Source organism: Gavia stellata, chromosome Z (genome assembly GCF_030936135.1).
Source record: "Gavia stellata isolate bGavSte3 chromosome Z, bGavSte3.hap2, whole genome shotgun sequence".
NCBI classification, from domain to species: domain Eukaryota; kingdom Metazoa; phylum Chordata; class Aves; order Gaviiformes; family Gaviidae; genus Gavia; species Gavia stellata.
In genome coordinates this window covers 32,318,494-32,341,043 of record NC_082637.1, presented here as the reverse complement: position 1 = coordinate 32,341,043, position 22,550 = coordinate 32,318,494, and the positions used below count along the sequence as shown (strand labels likewise).

The 22,550-nt window shown below is 37.6% G+C and overlaps 1 protein-coding gene across 1 annotated transcript in view; it reads left to right on the top strand.

Annotated features, from left to right (window-relative positions):
• BRD10 (bromodomain containing 10) overlaps window positions 1-15,709 on the top strand; it is a 52,455-nt gene extending 36,746 nt beyond the window's left edge. The window contains exons 6-8 of the mRNA XM_009817076.2: window positions 6,187-6,302; window positions 9,988-10,175; window positions 11,912-15,709. Coding sequence (XP_009815378.2) covers window positions 6,187-6,302; window positions 9,988-10,175; window positions 11,912-15,534 — 3,927 coding nt within the window. The 3' untranslated portion in view covers window positions 15,535-15,709. The remainder of the gene's footprint in view (window positions 1-6,186; window positions 6,303-9,987; window positions 10,176-11,911) is intronic.
• Window positions 15,710-22,550: the final 6,841 nt, after the last annotated feature.

Sequence of the window (22,550 nt, the reverse complement as noted above, 5' to 3'; positions counted from 1 at the left end):
TAGTCTCTTTCCATATGTTGTCCCAAATAGTCCATTATTGTTTCTCTCCGCCTTGCCTGCATCTTTTAAAAACACTGATATGAGCCCAAAATGTTAAATTTTGAGTCTGAAATTTACACGTTTACATGCCAGCATTTTTCTGTACTTCTGAGGACAGATTGAGCATGTGGAGCTTTTGGAATTCCAACCAGCTATTTAGTTGTCAACCAGCTATTTAGTTGTATAATATGAATGAACAAAGCAAATTTTAGTCTTCAGATTTTGAAATCTTATCCACAATAATTATTTTTTCTTCTCTGATATTTCTGTCTCTGCTTATGTCACTAGCTTTCAGTATTTTTGTCCCAGTCTTCAGTTTTTCTTAGCTCTTCCAGTGTCTCTTTTTCTGTCTATATTACCTCGTTTTTTCACAACTATTTTCTCCTAGCTTCCCATGATGTTTCATGCCTTTCCTTGTGTGTCTAGCCCTCCAATAAATGTAAGCTTTCCTTAAGCCGCTTTTATTGTTTACCTTTCTACAGTTCCAAATGTGAAAGTGTGGATTCTGCATCAAAGATATGAATGAGTATTCATACGTTTAATCTTTTGTCATAGCAGTACTGCTGTATATTCAGAACATTTCACAGTGCTTTGGATTTTAGTCAGTTAGTATATTATTTTGAAAAAAATTATTCAGGGCATTCCTGTCAGCACACAGTTATAACAAAACAGCTGATTTTAAGATGTTCAGCTGAAGACTAGAGAAATACTTGTATATCCAGAGTTAAGAAGATGCAAAATTCAGCTATATGAAAGGGAGTTAAGTAAGATCTATAATACCTTAAAAGACACATTTTTTTAGTAAATAGTTTAAGATACTGCATACATCCAGTTTTTTCATGACTTACAGAAGTATATGTTAGCTACTATCTTGAAGTTCTTCTAATGAAGAGTAAAATGTGACAGTTCAGTGCTGGATAATTTCACTGCTCTGAGTTCAGTTCAAAAAGAGAATACTGATAATAAACTTTCTCCTGTGTTTTTGTGGTTTATATCTTTAAAATAAATGTGGTAGATTAATCAATGCAATGATGATCGTGTAGTAACTTTGCCTAAAGAAAATCAGAAAATGTGGCTAAATGTCTGAATGAAAAGTCATTTCATAGTAATGAAGTAAATCATGAGATAAAGACACTCAGCAAGAAATTTATTGCTTTTTTATATTTATTTTTTTTTACTTCATTTGTTTGCAATGTTTAGTAAGAGAGTATGGGATACCATTTTAGAATATAGCTTGGTGTGATCACATACCTAGGTTGTGGAAGTGCAAGCTGAAGTCTTTTTTAAAAAAAAAAAAAGGTTTGAGGGCTGATACAGCTTTTCATTCATTGCCAGTAAACGCTCAAAGATAAAATTGACTAAGAGATGTCATGAGTGAATTTGTTTTATAGTTTACTACAAGTCATTCTTCCTGACTATATTCAGTCCCAGTCTTCAAATAACATCGGGGTTAGCTGTTGATGGGTATTTGTAATATTCAGAATGACGTTGCTGAAGGTGAAATACAAGATACTGACTTTCAGTAACTTTTACTGTAAAAGATAACTCTAAGCATTTCCAAAATGGAAAAACGCTTTCAATTATAGATGAGTTTGTATAGTATGAATACATAATCTCATCATGCATTCTTACTTCAGTGGCAGTTTTGACTGAATAAGTATCTGAAATTCTAGTATTTGGCCCATAAATTGGTTAATAAGAACACTCAGTATCAATCCCTATCCAAATTGAAAAATTATTGATCTATTTTCTTTAGGTATCTGATGTCCAAAGCAGCTGCAGAACACCAACTCCCTCTCTGTGTGACATCACTAGAAAACGCTAGACTGGTGATGTCACACATACCACAGAACCCCGCTGCAGAATGGAGCAGGCCTATTAAGGGTAAGGTAAGTTTACTCCCTCCACCACCACCCCTTTTCAACAATATTGCATGGTTTTATAAGATTTCTAACTTTCTTTATTTTATGTCCCTGGGATATAAAGTAAAGATTATAGAAAATCTTATAAAACTGCATAATATTGTGGTTGTGTGTGTGTTTAAAAACAAAACAAAAACTCCCCTATAAAGTTCAGTCCTTACCCCATATATCCATATCCTGGCTCCAGTCTGCTTTGGGGTTCCATGATGACTATGCCAGAATAGTGTACGTTGGGGCATCACGGAGAGTGGAGTCAGCATTTCCCGGCTGCTCTGGATGTCAGAAACCTTATTTTTAAAGGTAAGTTTTCAGATGAGAATGTGTTGAATGTCTCTCTGTGTTTATATGGAAACATTCAGCACATTTCTAAAATGTATTTTTATTGGTTTTGTATTTTTAAAATTTACTCGTAACTTAACACAGCTGAAAGTCACATTTTATACTTGTCCTCTGTCTAGGCCTTTTTTCTCTCTTGTTCTGTTGTTAATACCTTACATTGTGTTTCCAGAAGAAAATAGTGGTTGGTTTGTCATTACCTGAAACAAGATGGTAACTAGAAGTTGGATCCAACATACAGAATCAGTGGTACTGGGAATGTGAATTACAGACCACATAAGAATATAAGTCAGTACACACCCAAGTTAGGTACTGGATATTTCTATCTAAAGAATCAGTTAGGAATGCAGGCTCATGTCAAATTTAGAATTAGCTCAAGTAAATTGAAGAGGAACTGTTTCTTCACACATCTGTTAAGACCAAGCTCTTCAGGGATAGACAAAGACTGTTTTTACCTCTAAAGTACTGTCTTGGATTGATGTAGTTGGAGTTTTAGTTCATGTCTACTAATAAAATCCTGCTGGATTTCATAAACACCCCGAGGCAGTGCATCCAGATTTCCATTTCTACAGATCCCTTGTTGATGAGAGGACTGAACTACGGGACTGTTAACAGCTATTCCTTTGTACTAACCCTGCCATTCCACTAAGCCATTCCTCATGTAATTTCCTGAACAGCTATATTTTGATTACTTTGAGTGGGACAGTCATGGCTACCCTGCCATGTTCCTTCTGTGCCATTAGATGTTGCATTCCATTTATTTGTTAATTCCATAACACATCAGCTCACACTCAGAGGCTTTTATCTTTCATCGTAAGGAACCCTGCAGTCAGTGGTTGAAAGGGACATTTGAAGGTCTCCCCACCTTGAAGCAGGACTGTTGTCAGTGCTGCATTAAGTCCGCCATGACCTGACTAGCTGAGTTCTGAAAACAAGAAAGAAAGAATGAATGGAGATTCAACAGCTTCTCTGTGCAACCTGTTCTAATGCTGTATGTTTCTGATGAAAATACACCTTCTAAGATCCAGCCTGAACCTCCTAAGCTTCAGTTTGTAGCTGTTCTCCCATATTGTATCATTTGGTATTACTGAGAAGAGTTTGCAAGACAGGCATTTGTAAAGGCAAGTTTAGTATCTGTAGAAATTAGTAGGCAGTTATGTAATGCTGAATTAGGGAGTTAAGTCACAGCTTTATCAATTACTGCTTTGCTTTTTTTTTTTCCCCCCTGGAAAAACCACAAGATTGTGTTAGAGAACAAAAATCCATAGGAAGGGTAATGGTAGATTTTGCAGTGATGTGTCTTTAGGTTATAGACTTCTTTTTATGTTCCTTCCTTTTTACTATTTTAATATTTAAGGAATAATAGCAGATCATTTGTGTAATGTCTGGGCTTTGCAGAAATCTTACGTGTTTGCACAGAAAATCAAGTGAACCACAATAATTTGAAAGATAAGGATCTTTTTTTTTTTCGTCTTTTTTGGCCCAAATTTGTTCTGTGTCCTGAGTATTTCTGAGGAAAGAAAATTCTTCTCATGGCTTAAATTTGTGTATGTTTGCACTAACAGGTTTATTGTCAAATCCTTAACCCCAGTAAGAAAAATCAGTAATTGGGATACAGGGAAGTAATTAATTTACGTTTTTAAAAATTATATTACTGTAATTTTTGCAATACAATTATTTGGAAGCAAATGTGGAATTTTCCAGAGAGTATATCCAGAGGACACTATTTTTGTTAAAAATTAGCTCTAGAATTTGGGGACCAGGGAATTGGTTATTTTTTTGTTCATTTTTGTTAGCAAGGAGTAAAGTGACTTGTATTTGTTCTTCTCTGAAGTGTTAATGAAGGTAGTGAAGTCTTGAAGTCTGGTCTTGACTAAGCCGTCTCGCTATTCAATGCATGATGCAGTTATCACTTCAAAGTTTACTCAGTGGTCAGCTGATATTTATCTGGCTCATAAATACTCTTTTTTTTTCTACTTAAGCCAAGATCTTAGCCTTATTTAAAGATAAGTGAGTCTCAGAAATTAATAATTTCGTGTTGTTTCTACTCTGTAGTAATTTTTCATCTCTAATACTGCGTTTTCACACATCCCATTCTTTGCTATATCAAATGCATGTACAGCGTTTCTATATCCTGATAGTAGTGGCATTGTTTATTTTTGCCATTTTGATTTTTGTTTTGATACAATCCCCTACTACTGTGTAGTATATAAATTCATCCTTTTAAAGCTGTGTGTTCTGTTGACTGCTAACATTAGGAGGTGATACCAAATGCCTTGGTAGGCTACAGTATACACAAGGGCTGTTTCCTGTTGCAGTGTTCCGTGGCAGGTTTTATGCTGCAGTGCATTACATGTGCAAATATGACTGGCCACAAATGAAGGAAATTAGAATACAGTTTGCTGGCTTGTCTGTGTGCTCAACACTAACCATTATGTGGTAATGTGGCATAATTTCCTACTTAAAATCTTTGCTTTTGTATTTTTAATTGAAGAATGAAGGGGTAGCTATTTGTTTTGTTACGTAATATGTAAATGATTATCCATAAAAAATAGATACCTGGTCCTCAAACAAGCATTCAGCCTGACTGATCTTGCTGTACATTGGAGAGATCTGCTGAAATGTGTAGAAAGGAATCATTCCAAAGTCCGTAGAAAAATTGTTGTTGTCGACTGCTGAAAGGCAGCCGTGTCAAGCTTTATCCAGCTTTTCCTGCCCTACATTTCTTGGTGTGCTGGAGCACAGGAAGCTGTGAAGGGTATGAGCTCCATCAAAAGCTTAATATATGTATGAAATAAGTTCCCAAGTCTTGCTTCTTTTTCTTGCAGAACCATAGTCTCTTTACTGTCTTACATTCTCTCTGACAAGTCAAGACATAAAATCCTCATTTATGTAAAATGCACGGAATTAGTAGAGTGGCACAAGTACTAGAGTATACCACATCTCTTTTAGTAGCTGTTATAGATATATGCATTGTTCAGTCTTTTATGTAGTAAACTAGAGAACAAAGTTTTGGGAAGAAATAAGGGGTATCTAAGAATGTCAAGAGATGTGTTCTGCAGCATTATGGCCACCATGGCTGTGCTGTACATGTGTATATACATGCAAATTGTCATTTCCCAATGTCTTCTATCCTCATTCAGCCTTTCCAGATTTATTAAAACATTAATTATTCGTGGAAGATCGTAAATTTACATATATCAGTTTGGAAAAGAAAACCATTTTTAATTATATGTCTGAGTTAAAAGCTTAAAGCTTTTATGTTGGAAAACTGGTCTCTGCTGCATAGTCTGTTACTTCATAAATGACCCATTTGCAAAACTTTTCTTTTAAAAAACTTTATCTAGAACTTTGAATAAAATACAAAATTGTAATGCATAATCTGTACAGTTTTTATCACTGAAAATTGTAGTAAATTGTTTTTGAAATAATAATAATATGGATTAGATCACTTATGTTAAATGAGATTATGGTAGGATCTTCTGTAGAAATTTTATCTCTAACTATTAGAAGTGTACATATATAGTTGGTTTCCCTGACCTGAATGGATTACTACCTATGTTCATTAATCATCTAAGTAATTTTAAACACACGGTAGGTTCATAGGATTCTGCTTCAGTTTTAAGTTTGACCTGTAAAAAGTGAACATCCTTGCAGCATTGCTTTTTTAACTAGAACATTATATCTCTGTAGTATAAAAAAAAAAAAAAACAAGTATTAATGTCTTACATAGGTTAAGGGTGGATGTAACTGTGAAACTTATTAATATTTTCTTCCACTTATTTTCCTCATATGTTGTATTAGTGTACCAGGATTATTGTAGTACTAATACAATATAACAAGATTCAGGTCTAATGCAATGATAAATAAATGGTATTTATGTTTGCAGGGAAGATGGTACCACCGGAAGCAAGCAGTAAAGGAATTGCATGGTACGTTGATACGACTGCTTAATGAACTGTTACCATGGGAACCAAAACTAATGAAAGCATTTCAGAGAAACAGGTAATTAGCTGCTCTTTTTTTAACAGTAGTGCATGGGATGGAAAAAAGAACAAAATTCACCTTTTAAAAACTAATCAATAAGTTGACTTCTCAAATAAATGAAATGAAAATACTTTGAGGAGAGAAATGAGTCACTGGTAGTGCTTTAGCTGGAAGGATTATTTTATGTTCCAGACTTACTGTCTCTAAACGAAGTTGGGTTTAACGCCCTAATATGTTTTTTTCCTCTAGAATGCTCTAGCATCCTTAACCATGCCTATCAATAGCTGTATCTCAATCCAGCTAGGATTTCTATTGCTGTTTATTTTGCTAAAAGATGCTGAAAACCTGCCTCTAGGAAACTAGACCAGGGCTGCTTAGAATACTTCGTCAGACTACTTACTGTCTAAAGCTACCTAAATTGGTTGTTAATGAATTCTCAACAAAGCCATTCTTAAAACATTGTTTTATATGTCTTTGTAACCCTGTAAATTTGAAATGCATCTGGAATGAGGTGGGTCAGAGAAATACCAGTGAAGCAGTGACTGATTTAAATCTAGTAAGGGCAAGTATTAGTAGCATTGAAGATGCTACCCAGATTATAAATCCTGCAGAGATTGGATATTGACTTGGTATCATCATTGTGTCTTGAAGCTTGATGCTGTTGTTGTCTGTTAGCCATACAGCTGTTGCTATAATCATATCTTAGCTTTGCCACATAGACGTTTAAAAAGTAAGTAATGATTAGAAGCTTGAACTCTCTGTCAAATGATAGCTAAAGTTAGGCAGCTGCTTAAATGTTGAGTGTGAAGGAAGCAACTTACACAGTCACGTGGTGCCGAACTAATTCTGAAAAGTGTGAAAGGTATTATGTTTAGAAAAACCCAACACCATAGCACCAAAGACAGTAAACAAGTAGAATGACTAAGGGTCGGTTCCTTAGTAGCTCATTTTATGGATATCATGCACAAATTAAAATCCTTATTTGAAAATTTAGGATGTTGTTAAACATTTTGCTTTAAATATTGGACCAAAGTACAAGTTTTGCTTTTTTTATTATTTTCTATTCAAGTTTCTGTTCATTTTCCTTAGCTGTTCATTTCTTCCTGTCTGTAGCAATTCAGACTCTTTTTGGAAATGTGGCAGATTTAAATCCTTTCTAATAGTATTACTGTTTCCAGTATATGGGGTTTCCAGTTTTATCCTTTATGTAAATTCTGCTGTGGAATGGTTTTGGTGCCCAGTATTAGTTCTTGTTTGTTAAATGTGGTTATAGAATACAGAAGTAAAACTGTCATGTAAGTGTGTAGAAGTACTATGTATGAAGCGTGCCTGTAAATTTTAGTCTGGAACTGGGTGGCTGAGGTCTTGCATGTACATCTGCTGGTAGCTAGAGAAGCATGCACTTAGCGCGTATGATAATTTCTGAGATTAATTTAACTCATATTTCTCAAGATGTATGTTTAGCTAGTTTATTCAGCAATGCTAGCCTAGGTATTTCCATGACATAACTGTTTGAATAGACACATAGTATACCAGGGAACAGCTCCACCTGAAAAATAATCTTTACAAATCATGGGCAGGAAAGAGAGATGGGTGAGTGGAGGCTAGATCAGTGTCTTGGTCTGTGTAGCGCCAATGACAGTGGTGAAGAAAGGTGTCATGTGAAAGTGAAAAAGCAGCTGAGTAAAGATTGCTTATGCTGGTGTAAACAGCACCACCACCACAAGACTAGCTGCAGTTGCAGTGTCTATAGGGTGTCTCAGCTAGCTACTAACATCCACTGATTGAATGAGAGTTTTGGCCTTCTAGGTTGTCAAGGGCTGGGCAGAGCTCCCTCCTTCTCTGCAAGACCTCAGTATGGAATAAAAGTCTGGAGTTTTCCTTCCTTCCTTTTTTGTTGTCTTTAATGATCACTCTTCATGATCAAAATCCTTTTTTTTCCCCTTCTGAAAGGTCCTCTGGTCTTTTCAAAATTATGACGGAGTATAATGTTGAATGGTATTTGAATAGCAGCAAGGTTTAAAAGGAAAGGTTACTTGTGCCCACTGATCACATTTGTTCACTGGCCCCACAGCAGAAGTTCCTCAAAAGAAAAATGGAAATTCCCATCCAGAAGCTTTAGCACAGTAGTGGTTCTGTGGTGTCCTCCTATGGTTCCGTAGTGTCCTTCTGTAGTTCTTCCACACCTAGACTGCAAACTCAAAATCCTAATGACACAGTTGAAGTATCATCCACACTACATTGTCATACAGACTTCAAGGTTGTCATCTCTCAGTGAGAGTGTCAATGCTGTTAGTAAACTATTAGGTCTTACTGACCCTGAGCAGCCTCACCTGGGCCCAGGATCCCCATTTCAGGTCATTATGCAGCCTTCAATCTCTGCTGTAGGAACGCCAGTTTCCAGCTCAACTACAGCAGTTACCCTGCCTGGCCATAGGTCCTGCTGATCTGGACTGACCCTCAGACTGACCTTGGACCTGCATCATTACTGTGGACATGCCTAGAAATCAGTCAACTGGGTCCTGACCCTCGCAGCCATCACTGGACCTGATCCTGATCTGAACCTCTGAATTGACTTCCCAGCTTGACCTGAGGTGCTGACCTGCCTCAGCACCAGGAACATGCCTGTTTTTCTGGGCTGTTGACTGAACCCAGTTACCACCCCTAGGCCTGCCCTCCTCCCTCATTCAGGCACAGTGAGATGGCATCCTGTCTGGTGAGGCTCATGCCCTGTCAGCTGTGACATCATGCTTGGCTCCTCCTTCTCAATCCCTTAGGGAGCAGCTGGCCATTGCTGCACTCAATGCAAACAGCTGTTATTTTAGTGCATAAGAATAGGTAAATTTAAGATCTTACTCTTACTGTCATAAGGGTTAGATCCAGACTAGAGTCTAGATTGTATTCCACACAAGGTGCTAACTGCTTTTATCTATTTATTTGTTTGCTAAATAATCCTCCTGGACATTGTGTTGGTTACCACTAGCTGAATCCTGCAGTTCACTGTATTTGTATACTAAAATACCCACTAGATCTCATCTAAACAATGGTTTAGGAGAAGGGACAATGGAAGTATGCAGCAGTTTAGGAGTATCAAGGTAAGTGAATGTGTTTCTGAACGGTATTCAGACGAGTAAAGCAGCTATGTATTTCCATCATATGCACATTCTTTAGTGGAGTGTGAGCCTATGGAAATGACAGTGGCAGCTGTTCTAATGGCCCAGAGTTAAGAAAGTTTTCTTAAAGGACAAGGTTACATTATGGTCCGATAGCTGGGCCAAAAGCATGATGCATTTAAGAAAAAGATGATTTACTTAATTCTGTAGTTGGGGCTGCCTTCAGAGGAAAGGGTAGACTTGTTACAGTTAATACTCAAGTCCGTACAGATACATTTGTCACAACGCAAGATGAAGGAAGAAACAGAAGATGTATGCAGTAAAACAGTGATGGTCATATTTGACACAGTCTTTTTGCCTATTGTTAGAGGATTTAATGACATAGAATTCAGTTTTGGTGAAGGAAGGGACATTACTGTCACTTCACATTTTCTGGGTTTTAGAGACTTACAGACAGAGCTACCTTGAAATTTTTTGAAGGGCACAGGCAATTAGTTCTACACCAACTTTTTGTGTGGCAGCAAATACAAATTAAAAAAATGTTAAAAAAAGTGTGGTTCTTTAGTAAAGTTAGTTTTGTTATTTTCAAGGTCTAGGTTGAAGAAGGACTATGATGACTTTAAAAGACATCCAGACCATGATAAATTTACTGGAGAATTGTGGAGTAATGATGAAAGTGAAGTTGATTCTGGCAAAGATTCTTTTGCAGTAGTATGCAGTAAATCTTCAGTGTCTGCTGAACATGTGGAAGTTCCCAAAAAAGATCATCCAGACAATGGTAAGCATTTACTGGAATTTGATAGCTTGAACTTGATTCAGGAGCTGAATCAAGTTGATTAAGTAGCTTAATTTTTCCATGTGAGCTTGTGTCCTACTTCTTACTATAACTACTACTGTGATAATATTGAAATAGCTTGTGAGGCATGTCTGATGTAGACTAGAAGAGGGCAGACATGACCAACATGAGACTCCTGATTAATGCAAGGTTTTGCTATTTTTGTGCTTAACTATTTCTGTGATAACATAGTCAGCCTGCTCAGAATTTACATTTATGGTGGGTTGACATTGGCTGTCTGCCAGACACCCACCCAGCCACTCTGTCACTCCCCTTCCTTAACACGACAGGGAGAGAAAATAAGATGGGAAAGCTCATGGGCCAAGATACAGACAGGGAGATCACTCACCAGTTATTGTCACAGGCAAAAGAGACTCATTTGGGGAAAATTAATTTGCTTTATTGCCAATTAAAAATAGAGTAGGATGGTGAGAAACAAGAACAAAAACTAAAACTGAGCACCTCTTTGCCCTCTTCACTGACCTTGGTGTCTACAGGGTTGTTTCTACTACATTTTTTCCTCACTCCTCTCTGTCCCACTCTTCTGCGCAGCATTTTCCATGAGGCATCACCAGTTTGGCTGATGGTCTCAGCCATGTCCTTCAGAGGATCTGTTTTGGAGCCAGCTGTGTCTGGCACAGGGCTGCTCCTGGTCTCTCCTCACATTTAGGCCCCCTTGCAGCCCCGCACTGCCAAAACCTTGTGAAAACCTCAGTGCAAGGCTTCTCTGTCCATCCGGCACCCCTGCTCACATCCTGGGCCCTCTTACCCACTTCATGCATCCCCTGCTTGCTGGCTGGTCCAGCTCGATGCTCAGTATGAACTTTGGAACTCACACCCTTGTCCCATAGGCACCCCACACTCACAAATCCGTCTGATACGCCACCCTAGGCCCCCCTGCTCACCGGCTTGTCTGGCTTGAAGTTTGCCAGCGAACACACACACACACTGCCTCCATGCATACTGGATTTGGGGATGATACAGACACCCCGCAGCAGCCGGAACCAGGCACACAGGTTGTGACCTCTGGCTCTGTCTTTGCAGCTCTCCCTTCCTCTGCACATCCCTTCATGGGTTTGTATAGTTCTACTGATTCCTTCACCCTGCCCAGCCCAGTGTCCAGGATCTCCCCTGGTTTATAATCGTATCAGTTGCAAAGTCCAGGTTGGCCTTCCTGGAAGGGGCGCCTACAGTTTCTTGATAGCCCATCAATTGGTGTGATTGGTGAGGTTGTTTCTTGTCATTGTCTCCATGTTTGTTTTGTTAGATTTGTGTCTCTGTATATTTTCTTTTTCCTGGCTTTTCCCTTTTTCCCTCAGTTTCCCAATTAACCAGGTCCTTGAGGAGATAATCTTGCTGGAATAAACATTCTCACACTCTCACTGTGCCTTCATCAATTAGTGTGAATGACCAGGTTTGGTTTTCCTCACTGTCTCCCATGCAGGGACACAAACCTGACCAGCATATTCTTGTTTATGACTTCTCCTTTCCTTATTACCCCCTTTTTGCATTGAAAAAGTCCTTGACCAGATGCCCTTAAAGAAGCAGACATTCTCCTTCCACATATCCTTACACTTGCAAACTAGCATTTTGCCTTTAGCTAGACACTGTAAAATTGTTATGTAGAGGTGTCAGTTGCAAATGTGTAAAACACAGTTTCTGTTTTAATATCCTTGCAGATGAAATGAAACTATCAGAGATGAATTTACCTGCAGGAAAAAACAGAATTCTGAAAAGAGAATCAACTTCTAAAGAAATTCAGAAGACACTGCCCAAATGTGTTAAACGACAGTCCAAGCAAAATAGTTGTGTGGATCAAAGTACTAATGAGCTTTCACCAAGGAAGAAAGCTAAGCTGAGCACTAATGAGGCTGTGGTCCAGACTTCAGAAAGAAGCCTACAGCCTGATAGTTGTTTGACTGAGCTGAAACAATTTGAAGGGTCAACTCTAGAATCATTTTCCTTGACAGATCCTGCAACATCTGTATCAAACTTTCTGAAAGGGACCAAACCCATCCAGGCCTTGCTTGCCAAGAATACTGGGAACAAGGTGACCTTAACAAATCAGATGTCACCTCCCCCAGGCCTAAATGTGTCTACTTCTGAAAAGCCAGTTTTTTCACCTTCGGAATCATCACTGATACCACCAGCATTGCCCTGCCAGACCAGTTCAAAGACTCCTTTACAAATGGTATACAAAATGCCAAATGGCCACTGTGTACCAATAGACCTTCACAACAGCTCTGTGAAGTTTCAAATGCAACCTGTGATTGACCCTAAAACTGGAGAAAAAGTCATGCAACAAGTTCTTATTTTACCTAAGAATTTTCTTATTCAGCAGAAGGAAGGAAAAATTGTGTCCAAGGACATTCAGTCACTACAACAAAAATCATCTGAGCTGCACTGTACAACTTTACCAGAATTATCAAATGTCAGTGTTTCTTTAACACCTGTTGTGGTAACAGGCCCTGCAAATGCTACCACTCAGTCACCGAGTACAATTTTTAACAAGAATATTACCCACTTGTCACAGGTGACTGGTCCCATGAACACTACACAACCATTGCCTGCTGTAACTTCAGCAGGTACCTTATTATCATCAACAATTAAGGTGAGCCAAACTGAAAATGACAAAATCAAGACTACAGTTTCAGCTGCCACATTCTCTGTGTCTTTGACTTCACCTACTCTTTCCGCAGCTAGCCAGTCTTTGATATCAGCAACAGCATTAAGTGGGTCTACAAACACTGCTTCTGCCTGCCATAGTCTTGCATCCGACTCCTTTGAAACTAGGCAAGAGCTGAAGACGGTGTGTATAAGAGAATCACAGTCTATTCTGGTCACAACACGAGGTGGAAACACGGGAATTGTTAAAGTGCGAACAAACCCAGACGGGTTTTCACCTAGTAGTTTATCTTCTAGTTCAGTTTTCACTTACGCACCTCAACTTCAGGCCTTTCTTGTGCCAAAAACCACAGCATTATCATGCTCTACTCTTCCATCTGTAGCAACAGTCATGTCTGGTCTCCCACATATTGGACAATCATCTCTTTCTGGATTTGCCCCCTCAACAGCTTCTTCTGTTAACATTCCAGATTTCCCAGCTGATTTTACCCAGGCAATGGAGAGAAATACCAAATTCACATTACAGCAGCCTGCTGTTAGGGGCACTTTGGGTCAAGTAATAGAGAACTCCTGCTATGTGTCCTCTCCTTCTTTATCCTCCATTTCATTAGCTAGCAATTTGATGTCAGCAACTCCAAACAGTCCGGTTAGTGTGACTAGCATTGGACAAAATAACACTCTCATAAATCCAAATTCTTCTGTGCAGCAGCAAGGTGATACTAAAACAAATCCTGTAATACAATCTGAGTCTAATTCAGCAACAAATGGAGATTTAATCAGTGGTACTCCAGTCCAGAAACTTACATTAGTCACAAATCCACCTATTTTATCGCCCTGTGGGACATCAGGAGTCAGTATTATACCCTCTCCAGCATCCACTGGTGTTAATGCTCAGAAGTTGGTTTTCATTAACACACAAATTGTCAATGGCCCATCAACCACCAATCTGGTTGCAGAGTCATTGAAACACAACCTTCCTTCTTCCCTAAACAAAACCTTTATTAGTACCACCAACCAAACACAGTTGGTTCTGATCCCATCTACAGTGGGAGCACCAATAAGAATAAATTCATCGCCAACTATTGCGCAAGTAAAAGATGTGAAAATTGGACTAAACATAGGTCAAACCATTATAAATACAAAAGGCAATGCACAACAGGCTCCACCAGTTAATATATTGCACTCTGCCATTTCTAAGGGAGAAGATAAAAAGAGCATGGGATTGGCGCTATCTTTGACAAGTAGTAGTACTTCGGTTCCCGTTCCAAGTTTTATGAGTCAAAGTGCTGTCTCAGTTAATGAATCTGTATGTGTTGCAACAAAAGCTGAAAATGCCTTTACAGTAACAACAGCAAATGCATGTGTAGAATCTGTTTCAGTGACATCAAGTGGGACTTCTGGGACATGGCCTACTGTCTTGATGAGTGGAAATGATCCCTCAAGAATAAGGCCAAATCTGGGTAGTCGACTGTGTACAGCAAATACTGGAAATACTGTAGGTATATCAACTGTGAAAACAGGACATCTTGCTTCATCTGTGCTGATTTCAACAACACAACCAGCAGTATCTCCTCAAAACTTAGCATCTGCTTTGCAGTTTCCAGTCATTAGCTTGCCTGGCTCTGTAGCCACCCCCCACAAAGTGTTATGTACAGTTCCACAGTTGGCAGCAGTTCCAGCTCCTCCTCCAGTATCAAAAAGCCAGTTGCCCACACTGCTTCGGTTTCAGTCATCAGGAGTTTCAGATGCTATGCCAAGTAATGCATGTATTGACAAACCTCAGAGTGTGTTGCCCCCTCCATCACCAAATACAGGTGAAGTCATCAGTTTTCCCAGTTTTTCTTCACTACAATGCCAGCAGGTGCCTCCCAGTACAGAGAAACAAAGTCATGCTTACACTTGTGCTTCTACTGTTCAGATGTCTGCAGTTTCACCAACTGTAACAAGCAAGTCAGGAGGTCAGTTGAATGAACCTTGCATTCAACAGAAAATAGTCATTAATACCTATATGCCTTTGGCACCTGGAACTCAGATAATGATTAATGGTACTCGTTTTGTTGTTCCACCACAAGGCCTTGGAGCTGGCAGCCATGTTCTTCTTCTCTCTTGTAATACAAAACAGACTCCTCCTTTAACAATTAACCATGGTCAGGAGGTTCAAGGTGTACCAACTGTTAATGCAATAACCTCAAAAAACATGCTAGCACCAAGTAATTCATTAAGTTGGCAAATATCAAAACATCCTTTGAAAAGCTCTACCAAAATTGTGAACTCTTTTGGGTCTGCGGATGCTTTACCCATCGTACATGCAACATCCCAGACATTTCGTACTCCAGCTAGCTCATGTACTCCACTGTCTGCAGCGACACTGTCTGTGTCTTCAGTGATAAAATCTCCTGTTAATGTTGTAGCCACATCTTCTGTGGTTTCTGCCATTCATCCTTCAAACTCTCAGTTACCAAGCAAGACTTCAGTGTTTCACTTAGACACTTCTATCAAAAAACTGTTGGTCAGTCCAGAGGGAGCCATTTTGAATGCTATAAATACTCCAGCATCAAAAGTGTCTTCCCTGTCTTCATCACTGCCTCCTGTTGTGTCCACAATCAGAAATCCTACCACTGTCTTCCCTGCATCTCAGTCATCTTGCCTTGATAAACCTGATAAAGCTGCATCCTGAAATTACTGCAAATGAGCCACTTTGAAATTTTGGGGCATTTTTCTGACTTTGGAAGTTGTAACTATTGCATAATTTTTTACGGTGTTTGAAACAGTTGATTTATTCAAAATTACTTATGATTACAGTTCTTTCATGTTTACCTGTGGGGCTTAAGAGGAAGAAAAATTTATTTAGTTTGTCAGAAGTTTTCAGAGTTCTTTAGTAAAAAGCTCAGAAATGACAAATGAGTTCATTAAACATTTTAGTTTGGAGAAATCTAGCCTTTTGCACATGTTCTGTCTTACAGTATGGACTGTTTTCCAGTGTGTTTATGACAGTATATATCTCCCTTTTATTTGTCAAATTTATTTTTGTTTCTGTAAAAAAAAAATATTTATGCATTGTAAAAATGCAGTCTATGGTATAGAATTGTACATATTCATTAATTCCTAACAATCTGTACTAAACTATATGTACAAAGAACTATGCTGTCTTATTTATGTTTTGTTTACATAATGTATAGTTTTTTAAGTATTTTAGTAACTTTGGACCAGTGTACTGTTTAGCAACAATGCAGAAGAATCTGCATATAATAAATCAAGTTGCTGTATTGCTTTGTGTTGGCAATAGTTTAAAAATGTGCATATCTGTTACACTATGGCAGAATACATATATATATACATCTTCCTACTTAATGCAGATACATCTCAGCTTTTGGAAGTTAGTGGAATGAAATTATTTAATCTCTTCTGCTCTTCTTTGTGGTTTACATTTCACATGATTTGATGGGAGTTGGAAGGAAGGCCATCTAGTTGATTCTCCTGACATGTGGCGGGATAACCCATACTTCATCCATTCTTAATAAATGTTTGGTTATATTGCCTAAAATTTCCAGTGATGTGGTAAGGCTAGAAATGGTTTCCCAAACACCAGTCTAAGTCACACTGGTTGCTGTTCCGGACTACCTTGTTTTGTCATAAAGCTCAAAGATCTGTTGCACAGTTCTCTTTTTTACAGCCTTGTATGCATTTCCACGTATCTGGTAACTGTAACAAGGTCACTCTTTAACCTGTCTAACCATAACAAGCTACCCAGTTTTTTCACCAGTCATGCTTTCTAGATCTGTATTTTTTTCTTTAGCTTTTAATTGGTCTATCTGGAAGGATAGTACTAAAACATAACACAGTGTTAAAGGAGGCCTTATTAGTGGGAATAATTCACATATTACATAAACCTTCCCTTTTCATGCGGTGAATTCAGTATTTGTTGGCTTAGGTTCAGCTTTTGATCTGATATATCTGATAACCCTTGGGATATTTTCTGCAGATCAGCTGAGTTCACAGGTGCCTGGTGCAGTGTTCATGGAAATAGAGAAGTTTTTTGGTATCTTTTGAGACTTAGCATATAAAGAAAGGGTCGCCATCTAGCAGCTCTTATTTTATGGAAGATGATGATTTTATAACTGCTGTTTTAGAATCTGAAGTCTATAACAGAGTCATAGTCTCAGTTGCTTTCAAGATCCAGTCTTAGGCTGAACATCATTGTGTGGGGTTTTTTTAGAAACTAGAAGGGAAGATTTCAGAACAACTCATGAATGTTAGTTGCCTTTTTAATAGCTATGACTTCAAAGGGGGATAAAATCTTACATATCCGTATTTAGCAGTATTCTTAGACTGATTTTCATGAAGATGAAGCTTAAGATTTTGCTTCTCATCCTGTTGAGTTTTGTCTGTCCCTTCCCCATTTGCTATACACAGTTTGACAGTTTGGATCTTGGGTTGAAGAATAACACCACAGCTTACTCCCTCTGTGTTGGCTGCCCTCCATATTGTTCTGAAAGTAATCTGGTAACTAGTTAACTAGAGTTCTGGGAAAGCAGGGGGAAGAAAGGCTTGTGCCTTCCTTAGGTACCTTCCCTTCCAGCACGAACTAAAAAATTTGAATTGGGAAATTGCTTTTTTCTGGGTCAGCAATCTCCATCTTATCTCAGGACTGCGAAAGATGGAAGCTGTCAGTTTTTTCTATTTCAGAAAAAGCTACCTTGTACACTTTTCCTACTTCTCATTAAAGGTGTTATGCACCAGTAGTAACTGGTGTATGCCTGCCAGAGTTTACAATATTAAGGCTTTTTAAATCTGACTGCATTTTGCAGTTGAATGATGCAGGTGACTTCTGACAGAGGAAGATGGCAGTGAATGGCAGTTTCTTCACGGACATTTTACATACTCTACCATATATACCAGCAACACATTTTTTTTCCATTTCACTGGTGGAACCTTGGGACTGACTTTCTTGGATTTTTATCTTCTCTTACAATGGCTGTTTTTCCTTTTTGTTTTTTTATTTATGTTTGTTGTAGAGTGAATATCTACATTGTTTGGAAAGCTTAGGACTAGGTTCTACTATTGCAGGTGGCCTGGATCGAGCAAAAAATCCTGCATGACATTTTTCTGTGTGCTAATGTAGTAGAAAAATTTATGCTATAATTAATTCTAAAAACCAGAAAGGTTATAAAAGCTTAATTGAGGAACTTAGAACTCAAGCTACTTACCTGAATGATTTCTTAGAAATTTTCAGAATTAGTCCAATAATATTTTTATAATTGTTTTATAAATATTTTATAGTTTGGCAGGCATAAACTTTTCAACATGCAAAGTTTGATACAGTTTGATTAGAATTTTCATGGACTTCTGTTCTCTACTGGACACATGTTCAGATTCCATATCCTGTTGGAGAAAGGCTTGAGACTGCTATGTAATGGGTTTGCATGATTCATTATTTTGTAAAAACAAATTTTAGTCAATTTTGTGAATAAAATTCCTTTTCCTATCACTCCTCTCCAGTAATATAAATGTTGGTCAGAGTAATACTTTCTTTCAAACTAAAGTAAATAGCCATTGACAATTTGCTATGTATCTTTTGCTCTCTGTACCAGATACATAGTGCTACCTATAGCACAAAAAGAACTGTAAAAAGGTAGATTACATTCACAGACTCAATGAAAAAGCAGAACTACCTGTATCTTTACGTGAAGTTAAAAAGACATTTAATTACACATATAAACAAATATATATAAAAATCAATCTTTGAAGAAAACATGATCAACTTTTCAGAGCTTGTAAAATGCCTTGCATTTAGACCCCTTCAGATATTATATACAGATATTCAGACCCTATATTTTATACCAAACTTTGGGTTTATTAACGACTTTCAACATTTTGGATTATCTCTTTGATATTTACCTAACTGGACATATTCTGTACAATAATTTTGCTTTGCTTTGAGTAGAAAATTACATTCATTTTGCCTCACTGTTCAAACCCATGTGTGTGTGCTGCCATTTTCTTTTAGGGATTCTGCCTCTACCATACTAGAAGCAACTAAATTTCACAAGTATTAGGAGTCATAGAAGTACCTGTTCAAACCCAGTGTGTTACTGTCAAGTCATTCAAACCCCCTTTGATTTCATTGTGTGACATAGCAAAGAGTGCAATGTGAAAAGTGAAGCAACAATTCTCCTGATAAGTAAGCGAAGAGAAACTTACTTGGCTCACGTAAGTAGGTCAGAAAATTACTAAAAGCTGGCATTTGAAAGGAGTCCATAGCCTCATCACAGACTTTGTTTCATAGCTGGTCTTGCTTATATTTTGTGGTAGTGCAGAATTTTAGTAGCCCAAATTGATTTTAAAGTAAATTAATCATTTTTATTAAAGCATGAATGTTTTTTATGATGAGGCTCTTTCCTTTAAAAAGAACAGCAGGAGGTGCTCACAAAGACTTAAATTCTTGTAGCCTGTTCTCTGTAAGCTGCGCCTGAAGTGAGTTTACAGACTCAAAATAAGATTAGTAATGCTGTATCAGACTAAAGGTCAATGTATCCTAGCATCATGTCTCTTGTAGCAGTCCAAAAGAGTATAATAACAGGCCTGAATACTCTTCCAGTATCTACTAATCTGTGAGCCAGGCAGTTGTGGGGTTTTTTCTCAATTTGATAGCCCTCAGTGTATTTTTCTTGATGAAATTGACCAATCCTTTCTAGAATTCTTTAACACATGTAAACTATTACCATCCACAGCATCCTGTGGTAAAGAGTTTTTCACACAGTGTGTAAATAAGTCTCCTGTTTGTTTCTGAACCTGGTAACTGCTAGTTTCATTTGATGCAAATAATACGTATATTGTAAGATACAATAAGCCTTTGGTCTTTATTCATTTTTCTATGTGGCCTATATAGCCCTTTGTCATGTTGGTTGTCTCTTCTAGAATAAAGAGACATAGTCAATTAAATTATTTCTTATATGGAAGTAATCAGTTATTGTCATTGCTGTGTGTGCCTTTTTTGGTTTTACTATATCCTTGAGATGTGGGATCAGAATAGTGCATGTTCTAAAAGCACTATGAATCTATTGAGCAGTGTGATGATGATTTTTCTCTCGTAATTATTATTTCAAATTTTTGGGGTGGGTTGCTCACTATTACTTAGCCTTGTACTAACTTTTTCGTAGAAATATCAATTGTAAACCAAATACACAGCAGTGTCAAAATAAATTAATCCTATAAGACCATACCACTTGCAGAATATCACGGCTGTAAAGACATGATCTTTAAACCGGATTACTGAAACCAGTGCAAGTCTGGCACTCTCCTCTTTCTGTACTGTTCCCACTTTTGTTTGGTTTAGCTCTCTTGAAAATGTAGGAGGACAAACTGCTGTAATGCTTTTGAACATGATTATTTTTTAACTCTCATTATTTTTGTGCATAGAATACAAGCTTAAGTCTGTATATTAGGTGCATGATCACTTTATACACATTGGCACCTAAATAAAAATTTTTGAGTTGTTGAAGAGGCCACTTCTGCAAATGTGACACAGATTATGTTGTATTTTAAGTATTTTCCTTGAAACTACACTGGCATAAAACAAACTTTAAGATCTTGATAAACATTTCTTTTCTTCTTTTCTCAAAATACTGAATTTGCTGATCAATAGTCATATCTGGATGTCTGGCGTAAACTTGGAAACCAGGATACTTTGTGGTTTCATATATGATTGGTCCAGAAGTTCTGCAGGAAGTTGGTGTTCTTACAATATCTTTTATTTCAATCTCAGCTGAACTAAACACATTAAATGGAAATGGTATGTAAAAGCAAAGTGAAGGAAATGTAATTAATTGCTTATAATATTTCTTCAGATTATTACACATAAAGTGTATTAAAATGTCCATAAATATGATTTTCCACCTTTTGCAGATGAAGACAATGAAGTACAGAGTTGTTGTAGCAACATGGAAGAACTGGGAACAGGATCTTTGGTCACCTGACTCGTCTTCCAGCATTCCATCCATAATTAAAGGTTAGTAACTAGATTATTGCTTTATTTTCCCCTATTCTTGCTTTTTACAAAAAAGAAAAATCAATTAGAAAATGAAGTTGTTTTCAATAATGTGAGTGGCACTGACAGGTAGCATTTATAAAAATTAAATAGCACAGGAAAACAAGATAGGAAAGGAACCACCATAACTGATTTTTGTGATTGTCTTCAGGCTTTAGGACTTTGCTTGTCAATATTGATGTGATAAAAAGAAGACAATATACTTCTTTAATTAGTTGTTCATATTGATTCCTTCTAGTAAATTTACAAGTATAATATCAGACTATTTTAGCTATCTAGAGGTCATGAGCACCTAGTACCAGCATATACATTGAGATCCTGTCCACATAATGTGCTGGTATTTGTAGAATTATTCCTCACTCCCTTTGTTTTAATCACATGCAGCAGTAAAATAGAATATCAAAGAGGGATTAGTGATTGGGTAATACTATGTGGTCACAGGGTGTCTTGGTTATAATAAGGAAGGAGTGGAATTATGATGGAATCAATTTATGCAGTATAAAAAGCAGGTATTTTTAGCATTATATTCAATTTTAACTACTGGGAAGGAGGAATCGCTTGCATCTATTTATAAAAAACCTTGTCAATTCATATTAGCAACATGCCAATACTAAAATTACGGTAGTTTGTTTGAGGCTTGTCTGGCGAGTATTCTACTGTTCAGCTACATGTTATGCCTTCAAAATACTGTTCTTGCCTGTAGAGTGCTTTTGTGCCAGGTGATCTTAGAAGGACCTTTGATAGACAAACATAAAAGGTGGGGGAGGCCTGTCCTAAAGTATTTTCCTCTTTCCATGGCCTAAGAAATCGATGCAAAAACATAACCTTTTGTTAAAAAACAGCCCATATTTGAGAGTGAGTTTCTTGTTTTGGCACGTGGAATGCAAGTGATATGACTGGTACAGCAGCCCAGTCCTTGTATAAGCTGCACCTTGGACTGGGCATTTATCTCACTGTAATGGCCAGTAGAGAATGCTCAGTGGAAAGAACAAGAAATGGATCAAGTATGTTAGTTTTCCCTAGTATGTATATACAACCTCCAACAGTAATTCCAGGAGAATTGTGTGAACTCAGCCTGGGCTTGTCTGTAACATGAAAGAACAGAGTTTGCAGCCAACTGGAAGAAGGTGAGCAGTAATTCAGAGAAGCAGAGCAGAAAAAATAATGGACATAAAAGCATAAGATTGCTTCTCCAGTTTAAGAAGTGGTAGGAGAGGTGCATGTATCCTGCTAAAAAGCTTAAGTTTTGAACGAAGACTTGACTGTGAAATATTGTTGTTGTCCTTCCTGTTGGTGAGGCCAAAAACCAAGAGGTGTAGAGCATGTGGACTGGATATCCTGGGGATTACAAAGGTAAGAAAAACAGGCTTCTTAAATCTGTGGTGTGAACACACAACAGTCTTTCAGTTTTGTTGCACAGTTTAGTATGCAGTCAACAGACAAGTACAAATGAATAAATGGTACTTCTCCACAGCACAGAAGAACTCATTAATCTTTTCCGTTACGTGAGAAGTGAAAATAAGTTTGCTTTTAAAGGCAAGAAAATGTACTTCTATGTCACACCAATACATGGACATATACCAACAAGGTAATGGATATTTTACCAATTTTACACATAAACATGAATCAAAATATGCTGGCAATGT